Source organism: Melospiza georgiana, chromosome 1, assembly GCF_028018845.1.
Source record: "Melospiza georgiana isolate bMelGeo1 chromosome 1, bMelGeo1.pri, whole genome shotgun sequence".
In the NCBI taxonomy this organism is placed as follows: domain Eukaryota; kingdom Metazoa; phylum Chordata; class Aves; order Passeriformes; family Passerellidae; genus Melospiza; species Melospiza georgiana.
In genome coordinates this window covers 160,143-173,810 of record NC_080430.1, presented here as the reverse complement: position 1 = coordinate 173,810, position 13,668 = coordinate 160,143, and the positions used below count along the sequence as shown (strand labels likewise).

The 13,668-nt window shown below is 50.9% G+C and overlaps 1 protein-coding gene across 1 annotated transcript; it reads right to left on the bottom strand.

Annotated features, from left to right (window-relative positions):
* Window positions 1-2,854: 2,854 nt before the first annotated feature.
* Window positions 2,855-13,665, bottom strand: ABCF2 (ATP binding cassette subfamily F member 2). Its single transcript, XM_058040009.1, has 15 exons — window positions 13,608-13,665; window positions 13,222-13,389; window positions 10,918-11,130; window positions 9,793-9,975; window positions 9,324-9,495; window positions 9,103-9,198; window positions 7,945-8,047; window positions 7,765-7,860; window positions 7,545-7,664; window positions 6,921-7,010; window positions 6,591-6,701; window positions 6,271-6,333; window positions 5,674-5,802; window positions 4,022-4,225; window positions 2,855-3,419 (listed from the first exon to the last, which is right to left on the bottom strand). Exons 2-15 carry the CDS (start codon window positions 13,373-13,375, stop codon window positions 3,282-3,284), a joined length of 1,872 nt encoding a protein of 623 aa, XP_057895992.1. The 5' UTR covers window positions 13,376-13,389; window positions 13,608-13,665; the 3' UTR covers window positions 2,855-3,281.
* Window positions 13,666-13,668: the final 3 nt, after the last annotated feature.

Sequence of the window (13,668 nt, the reverse complement as noted above, 5' to 3'; positions counted from 1 at the left end):
ACTGGCACAGCCTGAGCAAACCACATCTGCCAAAGAGTGAGCCTGGGGGCCTAGTCATCAGTCAGTGCTTCTGCTGCTGCTTGTGCAGCCCACAGTGTTCCACTGAATCCCTTTATTCCCCGCCTGTCCTCATGGGGAGGCACCTGATCACCCTCCCCTGGTGCGAGTGACTGTCACAGTGACAAGGGGGGCAGTGCCACAGCGAGGTTCTTGCTCCCAGACACTGAAACCTTAGTGATCAGGCAGTGCAGGCTGCAATGGTCGTGTCAGTGCATCTGTGAAGGAGAATGGGCTTGTGGAGATCTGGCATCCTCTTGAAACAGGAGTGACTAGTACTGGCAGTGAGGAGCAGGGGACATCACCACCTGTGCTTCCTAAGGGGCCCTGTGTTGTCAGGAGCAGTACAGGGCCCACCCTGGGAGGGACATTCCACCACTCCTTGCAATGGGAGCTGTGTTTCCATGGCCACAGCACACAGGGAGGGACTCCTGTGCTGAAGGAGCTGGGGGCTGTTGTATCCCTCCCCAGCTACCGCCCTGTCTGTGACACACAGCCTTACACAGTGACAAACACACAGCTGTCTTTTCTGGAAAAAACCATTTAGCTGGAAGGAGCCCGTGGGTGGAGGAACAGCACCTGGTCACTCAGCATTAGGCACAGGATGTCTTCACACACCAAGGGTGGAGGTGGTCCACAGAGCAGTACAGCCAGCCTCAGACCCTCAGGTTTAGGAATTACCCTCTGTTTCCCTGGACTGCATGGGCTAGAGGCTGTACAGGCTGCTGTGCTGGGCCTGCCTCATGCTGCTGCTGCTGGTTTGTGGGATATGGATCCACCTGCAGCACACACACAAGGGAATCCCACAAGCCTGCACCTGTCCCCTCTGGCTGTGCTAGAGCCAACCTTGCTTGTGGACAAGAGGCAAGTGTGATTGTGCAGGCACTGGGTCACTTCTTTTACAGAAACGACCATCCTAGCACCTGAGGAGCGACTCTTGTAATTTATCAACAGTTTTTCTTTTCTGTAAAACCAGAAAATTCTCAGCTGAAACAGCCTGAAGTGGCACTGCCTCAGCTTGTTGCTGTCTCTGAGATCAGCGCTCCAGGACATGTCACCCACAGCTGCTCCAGCACAGCCCAACACACTGTCACCACACAACAAAATGAGGTTAAACCAAGGCTGCTAAAGCACATTTATGGATTCCATTTCACAAGTCCTGCCCTACTGTCACCCCTAGCGCAGTTACAGCTGCTTTTGCTTCCAACATGTACCTGTGGTCCTTGTTTATACATGAGAGAGGTCTAAGTTCCTCTCTCTTAGCAGCAGCAGAGGTGACAGAGCTCTTCCTGGCTCCATGAGCTACAACAATGCTCCAACTACTGCCCCTGTCATCCCAGCATCCCCCAGCCATTCTCAGGATTTACCATTCCCAAAGAACTCAGTGTAAGATTGTATTTTCCATTTATTACTACAAATCTGAAATGTACTGAAATTTATTGTTGCCAAATCTTCGGTAAGAAAAAGTTCAGGACAAATAGCTCTAGCTTCAGTGAGGACTCTGACCTCACCATTCTCAGAGCTACTTCACAACCATTTCCAACTCACCAGCACCTCCTACAACCTAGAGAGGAGCACAAACAGACTTGTATTAATCTATTATTGTTAAACTTTATGGCCCATCAGTCTTCTGAGTAATCACTTCCGTGAGTTTTCACACCCTCACTCTACCTGATAACTTCCAAGTCCTTCACTGTGAGATATTAATCCAGGTGACATTTACTACCATCTAGACTTTTCTGCAGAACTAACTTGGAAGCGCTTATACTAACTGGCATAATTTTCCCAGAAAACATATTCTTTTTCTCCTCTCAGGTCATTGCTAGAACCAGTGAAAACCTGAAGGGTCCTTTTTGATCTACTAGAAGCAGCTCACATTTGTCCTATGGATGACACTCAGTGCTTCCACAGCAGCAGTCACAACTTGGATGGGCCCTTTGGGAAAGAAAAATAAGGAAAGACTTCTTGTAAGTCAAAGTCAGTCAGTTGGCACCAAAGAATGCTCTGCATGGGAGCACAACTCCTTCATTTGTCCTGTCCTTCCATTCACCCAGGCACTGGTGCTGCCACATGGGCTGCTGGGCTACACGAGTCTCTCCTGGGACCAGGGCTGTCACTCTCATGGGTCAGAAGTAATTCAAATAATGACCCATGATCAAAAAACCTATTAGGTTCAATTTGCTACCTACCTTTCTCTTTAGTACTTTTTATTCTAGTATTAAATTAAAAATGTGTTTTATTCAAGCTTCTGTGGCTCAGGGTGAGGTTTGAACACCAACTTTTCCAAAAATCTGTTACTGACACCAAAAATAACAATTAAACAATTAAACTTCAGCTGATAAGTCTTTAGTTAAACCTGCAAGAAACAAGGAACTAGTTCAGAGTCCAAAATCCCTACATTATTTAGTCTTATTATTAGACAAATCAAGGTGAAGCAAAACGCCACACCTGAGGCAGTGTGTTTGTAAGAACACAGGCTGGTGTCCCACAGATCTATGTTCTGCCTCTAACAATGATCTGTGGAACACTTTCGGATTGTGTCTGTCACTGTCCGTGACAGAGGCATCTGTGGCCTGTTCAGGGACTCACTGGAAATGCAGTGTTCAGAGTGAGAACCCTGTTCAGTGCCTGCACAGCTCAGGACTCCCCACCCACATCTCTCAGGTTCTGGCCACAGCTTTGGTTCCACTGAGGAACTGAGCACTTTGCAGGCAGAACTGCTCTCACTCAAAGCTCAGGACTTGCTCACTCACCCCAGCACAACCCAACTACCATGGCTCACAAAACAAGACAAGACTGTTTTTCTCTCTTTATTGACTGATGGATTCTCAGGCAGATCTGTTAATTACACTGTTAAATAATAGTTAAAAACAAACCAAGGCCAGAGGAGTTTGAAGTGAAGTATCTAAACTGAAGCAGAAATTGGGAAGGAAAAGGCAGGAGAAGCTGGGCTGGGGTCTCCACTTGTGTATCACTGCAGCTCGGACACCCCAATGGCCACTGTTGTGACCCCAAGCCAACAGATTCCAAGGCCTGGCTCAGATGGGACGTTGTCTAGGTAAGGAAACAGTTGCCCAAATGTAGCCAGATCAGAAGAGAACAGCTCTGTCCAGACATAGAGGTGCAAGGCAAGTCGAGGGGAAGCAGTATTGCAGCAATCCTAGAACACAGCCAGAGGGAGCAGCAGCTGTGCCCTGCCGTGGCCAGGCCGGGGGCTCCTCAGCTCACACGTTGTGGGTCCGTTTGGTGAGCTGCGGGTCCTCATCCACCAGCTTCGACTTGAGATGCTCCTTGTAGGCAAGGATGTCCCCTTGCCACTTGGTGATTGTCTGCTTCTCACAGACCCAGATCTCCTGTGCCACCTGACAGACAACACACCACGATGAGGAGAGAGGTTTGCAGTACAAATTTTTATAATCTTACCAAAAGTATAAAGTTAACTAAAAACTACTCTCTGAAGTCTTGCAAGAAAAGTTTGATAACTTTCACATTTAGACTATCAAAGAAAAGTATCGACAGGGAAATATTTTCCCTGGTGTTTTCTGCATAATTTGTACAAGATTTTAGAACTGAAAGTCCCAGGCCCCTCTGTATTTCTGGTTTTGTTCATGGACTAAGATGAAAAGCCTTTCTTGCTAAATTGGTAATTGAAACAAAAGTAGTTCTTGACCTGAACTACTTGGATCTATCACAGTGAAAAATAAAATCATATCTGAACTTGCAGCCAAAGCTATAGGGGATCGATCAGCACTTCACATTTGTGGTGGTTTTTATTTTATTTTAAGCACCTAATGTTTTCCTGGGCTAGCTCAGCAATTGTTTAACATTGCAGTAAGGGAGTCGCGATTTCTTCTTCACCCACCCATCTTTTTGGGATGAGTAAGAGCCAGCCAGTTGAAAACACCTGGTTTTCATGACTAAAATGTTAGAAAGGTGCTCTGACAAAACTCACAACTGTCCTTACCTGTTGGATGAGTCTGAAGTCATGGCTGACAAGCATCATTCCTCCCTCGAACTCATTGATAGCATCTGCCAGTGCATCTATGGTTTCTATGTCCAGGTGGTTGGTGGGCTCGTCCAGGAAGAGCATGTGAGGGTTCTGCCAGGCCAGCCAGGCAAAGCACACACGGCACTTCTGCCCATCAGAGAGGTTCCTGATGGGGCTCACCTGCCCAACACACACATGGCTTGCAGCTCTGCAGGGACCTGACAGCTTGCCACCCTGCCCCAAACCACCTGGGTCTCACCTTGGGCTCCCAGCAGCTCCATGACACAAGAGTTAGCCTTACACCTGCATCGACCTCAGTTAGCCTTATACCCACACCAGCCTCAGCCTTACACCTGCACCGGCCTCAGCCTTACACCCACACCAGCCTCAGCCTTACACCTGCATCGACCTCAGTTAGCCTTATACCCACAGCAGCCTCAGCCTTACACCCACACCAGCCTCAGCCTTATACCCGCACCAGCCTCAGTTAGCCTTATACCCACACCAGCCTCAGTTAGCCTTATATCCACAGCAGCCTCAGCCTTATACCCACACCAGCCTCAGCCTTACAGCTACACCAGCCTCAGCCTTACACCCGCACCAGCCTCAGCCTTACACCCGCACCAGCCTCAGTTAGCCTTACACCCACACCAGCCTCAGCCTTACACCCGCACCAGCCTCAGCCTTACACCCGCACCAGCCTCAGTCTTACACCCGCACCAGCCTCAGCCAGCCTTACACCCGCACCAGCCTCAGCCTTACACCCGCACCAGCCTCAGCCTTACACCCACATCAACCTCAGTTAGCCTTATACCCACACCAGCCCCAGTTAGCCTTATACCCGCACCAGCCTCAGCCTTACACCCACACCAGCCTCAGCCTTACCTCTGCATCAACCTCAGTTAGCCTTATACCCACACCAGCTTCAGTTAGCCTTATAGCTACACCAACCTTCTCCCACCCTGGGAAAAGGGGAATTCCAGGGGTTTCTGAAGGACTGTACACAGCAAGACCCAGCTTGTGCCAAAGGTGTGTAAGGACAGTTAATTGGTATGACTGGTATTCACCGACACAACAATCAAACTACTCTCAACTTCTGCAGTGATAAATGGGCAAAACCAATGTAAAAGTCAATGCTGAGCTGCAGCAGTGTGGACAACTGTCACACACAGGATGTGTCATGTACAGGAGTGTGTCATGCTGGGCCTTGGAGCACCATAGGTGAGCCCACCCTCTTGCCTGAGCCAACTGGACCCTACAAACAGCTGAGAATCTTCCAGCACTTCTGCCTGGCATTCATCTCGGAAATAAGAGAAGCAAAATACTTCAAATTATAATTAAACATGCTCAGGTCTAGCAATATACCACAACTTGCTTTCTTTTCACCTGGAGTGTGAGGGAGTCACCCCTTCCAACCCACACACTGCTGTGATCCAAACAAAGTTTCCATAAGATGTGGGTTAATTTTTTCTGTAATTTCAAAGGCAGAGATGGAAAAAGCATTTTGATGCTGTGGTGTGGCATGCTGCATACTGAACCACGCTGTCAGGTATCAGTAAAGTAACAGAAAACACAGAACATCTGCTCCCCTAATGAACAAAAAGAAAACCTCAACAGCTAATACTTACCTGCTGCTTCCCTGTCAAACCATATCTGCCAATGATTTTCCTCATCTCCTCCTTCTCCTTGATCTCTGGGTAGCATTTCAGCATGTACTCCAATGGTGAGAGGTCTAAGTCCAACTGCTCTTGCAAGTGCTGACAGAAAGGAAAAGTCAGCTTCAGGCTGTGCAGGCCAACCACTCCATGGCTCTAAGCACTCCCCCCTTGCACCCCTCTGGTACCAGGTGAGCAGCAGAACGCATGAGCCAATAATCCCACCCACAAACAGCCTCTGTGCCCAACTACTAGGGAATAATTTAATAACTGCCATTTGAGGAACAGGAGTCTGCTCCAGAACAGGAAGCTTGTTCACCACCAAACACAAGGCACCACCTCTGCTGCAGCAGGTGGGAGACTGAACAGGAAGGACCACAGCCAGGCTCTCTGCAGGGTGAGAACACGAGCTGGAGCCCATTCCATGGAACAGCTCCTTCCCCCATCTCCAGACACAGAAAGGCAGCACTGGGAGAGGCCTTAGAAGCAGAACTGGAGGGACAAGGTTCCTCGTTCCTGACAGCTTTTTCCTCAGGATTCCCTGTCCCCTGGGGCTGCTGTAGGGAGTACCTGGTGGTATCTACCAATCTTCACATGCGAGTGCTTGCGAATCATCCCATCTGTGGGCAGCAGCTAGAAGGGGAAGATAAAATCATTTCAGCAGGAAAGCCCTCCTCTTGTAATATGCCAGAAATACAGAATCCAGCCATCTCCAGTCTGGCACAGGGGAGACAGTCTGAACAGGTAATATGAGAGAAAAAGCTCTATGTTTCACAAGACCACAGGACTTCTAAGGCCTGACCAGGGTGTTCTGGCAAACAAGTGCACTTTGCTGAAGACTCTTCCAAAAGCAAAGGCCCAGAGCAGGGTAGACAATGCACAGAGCAAACCTCTCCTGTGAGCAGCTTCAGCAGTGTTGACTTTCCAGCTCCATTGGGTCCAACAAGAGCTACACGAGTATCCAGGTCAATCCCAAACTCCAGGTTATTATAGATCCACGGCTGCGAACCACAAAAACCACAAAACATTTTCAGTACTCTCCAGAACCTCCCCACTGCACCTGTAATGCTCTGTCCCCAGCAGGCCCAGCATTAGCACTGCCAAGAACTTTGCTCCACTAGCCATATACTGCAGCCCCCTCAGGAAGCTCAGCTAAAAGTCTCCCACTCCCAAAGAAGCAGGAATACAAGTGATCTCTGTATGCATAGTCCCATACTCACCCCATCCTTGGTGTATCTGAAGCTGACATTCTGCACCATGATGACGGGAGGGGGAATTTTCCCACAGGGTGGAAAGTAGAATGACAAAGTCTGTTAACACAGAATATCCACCTGTGAGACACCCACATCATGGGACAGCCCACTCATTCCAGTATAACCATGCCTCTCTACCAACATCAGCTGTAGACAAAGGCACCAGATTGTGACTTTTTATAAGCCCTTCTTGCAACTCAGATTTATTCTGATGAGCTGCCTGCAAGCTCATCTGCTGGCCAATAAACCTCTATTTCTTTTCCTTTGAAACAAATGTGGGTCTGCATTCTTAACACAAGTAAAAGGTGCACTGAGCATCCTCTCCTATCTCCTATGAGCCCTAGGCATTCCTTTCTGATTTTTGCAAAACAGCCTTATTAATAAGACAACTCCACTTCCCTCCCCTAGAAAACTCCTCCTTCTCATTGTTCAGCATTACTCCATGCTGAGTACAGGGATACTTGGCATCAAGGAGGGGTATCTTGTTCTTCCTACCAGCTGTCAGCCCTTCCCACTGTCTGCTGAAGACCCTTGTCCTCCTGTAGTCCTTCAAATACAGACCTCTAGATGCAATTCCATGTCTGATCCTACCTTATCATTCACAACTCTCTCTGTCAAGCCAGAAGCCATCATTTTTTGAAGGGTCTTCTCCTTGCTCTGAGCTTGCCTGGCCAGCTTTGCGCTACCATGGCCAAACCGCGCAATGTAATTCTGCAAAAAGAGTCAGCCAAAAGGCACAGTGATAAGGCTGATGAGGGGCAGGAATGCCCACTGAAAGGGTAGGAGGGTGCTCGTGCAGCTAGGCAGGTACCTTCATATGAGCAATCTGGTCTTGCTCCCAGTGGAATCGCTTCATTTGATTTTCCTCTAGCTCTAAGCGGGTCTTTACATACTGATCATAATTTCCCTGGAAAGAGAGCATGGCACATCAGGTGTGTCCAGAGAACAGCCCCTGTTCCTGCTCTGGTTACGTGGGGCTCTGTTCACTCACCGTGTAGTACTTGAGTTTGCGGTTGTGCATGTGGATGATGTTGGTGCAGACGCCATTCAGGAAGTCCTGGGAGTGGGATATCAGCACAAGAATCCGCTTGAACCTGTGGCACCACGTAAGTTATTACAGACTCAATTAGGAAAAGAAATTCTGTTTGTTGGCCCTGATGGTGGCAAAGGCTTTATATGCATGCTCTGGTAAATAGCAGTGAAGCAGCTACAACCAATTGCAGTGAGTAAATCCTGCCAACAGTTTTCACTGTAGTAAAACACCCCGGACCATTATATAGTCTTTGCCTGTTACCACAAGAAGTCCAGAGCTGATTGCCTTTGAGGCAAGTGACTTATGTCACTGATGCAGCTACCTCCACTGGCATCACGTTTCTAAGAGGTTTCAACCCTGGCTGCTTACTGTCCCCTCAGTACAGACTCCCATCCACATGCACACTGCAGCTGGTTCTGCTCCAAACCCGTACAATGAAGGGTCAAAGCCTCACCAAAAGAGGTTCAAAGTTCTTTTCTAAAGCACCTCACTTCTAAAGCAAGGACACAAAAGGTTCAACTGACAGAGCTGATGGGAAAACCTCTGCAAAGGCAAAGCCCTTCTCACAATACAGTTCTTTTAATGCACACCCCGTAACCTGAGCATCCTAACTGTTCCTAAGCTTTTTGCCTTACACCTTAACATTTTACCATTGTTATGAAAAGCAGGCACCTCACACACTAGCAAAAGATGAAACCAACACACTCAGATACTACAGTTCTGTGAAAACAGAGAAATGGTGGGGAGGAAGATGAGCTGAGAGCCAGGTCTGGAAAGGTCATTATGTACTAGTACAGTACATAATGCTGGTACACAGGCTGCCAAGGCCTGCTCCTGGCTTTCAAGGAAGCACCTTTAACCTGGGAGTACAAATCAGCATTTCTCATTTCTTCAGTGCCAGGGAGATAGGGAGTTGAACTGAATTCTTTATCCTTGTGTCAAAGAATCTCACACAGCAGCAAGCGGGTGTCACTGGTACTGCAACAGTTTTGCACCCACAAGATCTATACAGTTACTCCTGCAGAACTTGCTTAGGTGCTGACAAGATGTTCAAGCTCACACGCTGACAAGCAGAAAAGCACAACCCACAGAAGCACCCAACTCCTCCATGCTTACGTTTTCAGCTCTTCCTCCAACCACACACAGGCATCCAGGTCAAGGTGGTTTGTGGGCTCATCGAGCAGCAGCATGAAAGGCCGAATGAAGAGTGCTCTGCAAGGACAGGGGAGATGACAGCATAGGGTAAGTGCAGGGAACCCAAAGCCTCTCAACCTGCTCTGAGTCCTTACAACTGCCTGTGACTCTGCAGTCACGAGCAGGCACGCACTCTCACTCACCTGGCAAGTGCCACCCTCATTCGCCAGCCACCACTGAAGTCCTTCAGCTTCTTCCTCTGCATGGCTGGCGTGAACCCCAAGCCGTGAAGGATACGTGAGGCTCGTGCTTCTGCCTTATCAGCATCCAGCTCCTCCAGGCGTTCATATAACTCCAGGAGCTTCTCACACTCCGCTGAAAGAGAGCCTGCCAGTCAGCACCCCTGCCCACAGAGGGCTCTCAGCTGCACAGCTGGGAAACCTCACAGCCCCTCTGCTCTGCTCCTACTAAGCCCCCTCCACGGCCAAGCCTGAAACACTTCTTAAGACCGCACGGAATAATTCATCCAAAGAAGTGTCATCTGTGCCCATTAGTACAGGGCAGCTGGGGGAAACAGGTACCACAACATGTGAAATCTTCCCAAGGAACCCCAATTTCTTTGGTAGGGAAGGAAAGGGAGGAAATGTCTCTTGGGACTATGAGAAGCTTTACCGTCTTCATGAGCTAAACGCTCTGCTTCTCGCTCCAGCATGGCCCTCTCTGTATCCACCTCCATCACACACTGCAGAGGGGTCTTGTCACTGGGAGGCATCTCTCGGGTCAGGTGATAGATGTCAATGTGCTCTGGGATGGGCACTTCTCGCTTCCCAATAGCTGACAAAAGCATGGATTTCCCTGTGTGCAGATAATCACAATTAATTGCTCAGTCAGTGAGATACAATGTCAGTGAGAGTCAGTGAGATACAACGTCACAGTGAAACAGATCACATACACTCAGATCCCACTGTGATTCCTTCTCTTTCCAACCTCAGAAAATCCTGGGGAATTTTTTTCCCAAGAGGCCAGAAGAACTGGAGGCACAGAAGAGCCCACTGTCTCAGTAGGACAGGCTGTCCTCCTTGCTAAGGCTCACCACCCCAAAGACAGAACTGAGACATGAAGAAGCTTTTTGGAAACCACTGCACTTCAGCCCTTACCCAGATTTTGGAAACTTTATCTCTGTTGTAGTTTCTGCTGTCTAACCAGGTCTGACAGCTGGTATCACGATCCCAGATTCCAGAGACTTCTAACACAGAGGAAAGTAATGCACTCATCCCTAAACAACCTGGGTTTTCTCGAAACTTAAACCAGATGGTCACTCTTACTAGCACCTCCCTAATCACAGCCATATTCTGCATCTCTCAGTGTAGCATCACTTTCTCCATGGACTGTACAGTTGTTTTCCTAGTTAGGCCAAACCACACGTTTTCTACTTCTCCATACGGTACAAGTTCTTTGACCAACACCAACAGCACTGGGTTTACTGGCTCTACTAGGCTAATCAGGCAAACAGGAATCAGGCAGATTAACAGCTCCCAGACAACTCTCCCAACTCTCCACAGAAACAAGATCAAAAGCACAGTCCAAATCTAGAATGCAATCTCAGACAACTATCAGCAATCCTAGTAATTCCCCCCCTGGGTGGAGATATGGGAGAACAGAAACTGCTGGGTCCCATCCATATCTGCCTAACAGCCCTCCTTCTGGTTTCCAGCATGTCCCACCTGCACCTGCCCAGCTTCTCAGCAGAGACCTATGCTGAATTCCAGGGAGCCACGGTGCTTGCCCTCGGCTTACCAATGCCATTGAGTCCAATGAGGCCATAGCGTCTCCCAGAGTTCAGCTCCAGCTTGGTGTCACTCAGCAGCTCCTGGCCATGAAAGGTCAGGGAGAGGTTGATGATATGCACATCAGTGCTGTTGGGGTGGGAGGCCAGCACTCCTGTCACGGCTCGAGCAGCAGCTTTCTTTAACTCAAAATCCTCCAGCTCCTTCGTAAGAGCATCCACCTCTGTAGAGAAGACCAGAAGTGTTACTGATTTACAAACACAAGGGAAGCCATAAGCCCCTGCACCAAAAGGCCCAGGACCACAAAAACAACTCCCATTTCTACAGAAGAGCTAAGGAGACCAGGATGCAACGACACTCAGCTTTTCAGCTTAGCAGGAGGATATATACAGTCTAGTAGGAACTTCCACCAGCTAAATATCTAAATGTCATCTAAACAAAACCGGACCATCAGAACTAAGCGAGCAGACACAACAGTGAGACGTTTTCTGAATGTGATGGGACTAAGCCCAACTTGCAGGAAAGACTAGACTAGGAATAGAGTGCACAAAGTTTTGCCTACAAGTGTAAGAAAAGGCTTGGACAAAAAATGAATTGACTAGAAAATAAACAAAGGGAAAGTTAAGAACAGAGAAGCAGCAGTGGAACAGTCCCTACTAATTTTCTGAGAAGCTACAATGCTCGTTTGCATGTTCCCTCTTCCTTTCCTCCTACAGTACAAGAAAATCATAGAATCAAAGAATCCCAAAATGGTTTGGGTTACATCTTCCAGAGCATTTAATTCTAAACCTGCTGCCATGGAGAGGGACACCTTTTACTAGAGCAGGTTGCTCCAAGCCCCGTCCAGCCTGGCCTTGGACACTTCTACGGATGGGGCAGCCACAGCTTCTCTGTGCCGCCTGTGCCAGAGGCTCGCTGCCATCCTTCCTGTCATGCTGACCTTCTGTCACAAGCCAACTTCACCCAGTGAGAGATGCTGCCCTTTGAAGCAGCCAATGGCACTGGGGATCCTGGCAGGCAGACCTGACTTCTGATTGTGCCAGCGCAGAATGACACCCTGCCTGTCAGCATCCAGCACTCTGGGCGAAATCACCCACTCCGCAAAACCACTATTAACACCGTGGCAAACGTGCCTTAGCCAAGGCGCAAAAAATATCACTGGCACTGATACAGGACTCCTTTGGGCAATGCCACAGAGCAGTCACCACAAAGAATGAAACAGGTGAGTGAAAATGGGTAGGGGAGTGTTACCCCGATGCATCAATAGCTCAGCAAGAAACACGCCGGTATTGACCCGCATAGAATCACATGATCTCCTGGGCCGGAAGGGACCCATAAGGACCATGGAGCCCCAGTCCCGGCCCTGCAAGGACACCCCAGCACCGCACCCGTGCCCGGGAGCGCCGTGCCAGGCCCCCAGCTCGGGCCCGCTCCCGGAGGGGCCGCCGGTGCAGCGGAGCCTTCCCGGGACCAGCGGGCCCCGCCCCGCCCGCGCTGCACCAATAGCAGCGCGCTATGCAAATGACCCGGCGGAGGCGGCGATTGGGCGGCTCGGGCCGGGCGGCCCCCGCGCGCCGGGGCCTCACGGAGCTCCGGCCCGCGCTGGGACCCGCGGCCCGCACCGGCCCCGCCGCTTGGCACGGCGCACCGCGGGCTGAGCCCCACAGAACACTGCGGGCTGCCAGCTGAGCTAAAGGAAGGCCCAAAAATGAACTCTTTGTAAGCGTTTCCAGCCCTATTTCCTTTAGGACCAACAGCTCCCTGCGGCAAAGCCTCTCTCTTTAACAGGCACCAAGCCTCTTTTAGAGGCAGGCTCTTAGTTTTTGCAAACCAGGTACTTCTCAGAGAAACAGGTGAGCAGAGAGTCACAGCAAATAGCAGTAAGAGAATTGATTTAGACTCTACAGTGGTTTCTGCAGCAGGAAAGAAAACTCCAAACGAAACGAAAACCCGAGAAACCCCACACAGGTCTGGGCATCAAGTAGCAGAAGGTAGGGACAGTGACTGAGAGGGGGAAAACACCATCAGCCCCCTCCATCTTCACACTGCCGTGCCTCAAGCGAGGGCATCCTTCACACACACGGCCCATGCGGAGCCCCCGGCTGTCCTGCTGCCTCAGGGCAGAGCGGTCCCGACGGCAGCTACTGCAGCCGCCGGTTCCACGCAACCCACGCCGAGGCGTCTCATCAGAACATCAATGTCGCGGTTCGCCCACCCGGGACACAGCCGAGCGCACACGGTCCGCCGGAACGGCGGCGGCCAGGCCCCCGGCCTGCGATACGCGGGGCAGACACAGCACCGGCCGGCTTCTCACCTGGCAGCACCGTCCCGTTGGCCTCCGGGGGCCGGACTTCCTGCGGCTCCGGCCCGGCATCACCGTTCTCGTCCGGGACCCGGCGCGGCCGCTGCCGGGCCTTGGCCGCCTCCTTCTTCTTGGCTGCCTTCTTCTTGGCCAGGTCAGAGGGCATGGCACGGGTGGGAGCTACGCCAGAGGGGGCGACAGGCGCCGTTAGGCCGCGTCGATCCGGCCCGGCCCGGGTCGCCCCGCCTCTGCTCCCCGGCCCGGAGCACACGGCGCCGCCGGCTCCCGCCGAGGGCTCCTGCCCGCCTGCCGGGCTGCCCGCGCCGCGCTGCGCCGCCCACCCCGGCCCGGCCCTGTCCCGCTACTCCCCGCTCTCGGCTACCCGGGCCCGCCCGCACCGGCCGCTCGCGCTTTCCTTCTGTCGCAACAGCCCCGCCGCGACCGCGTGCGAGCGCCCCG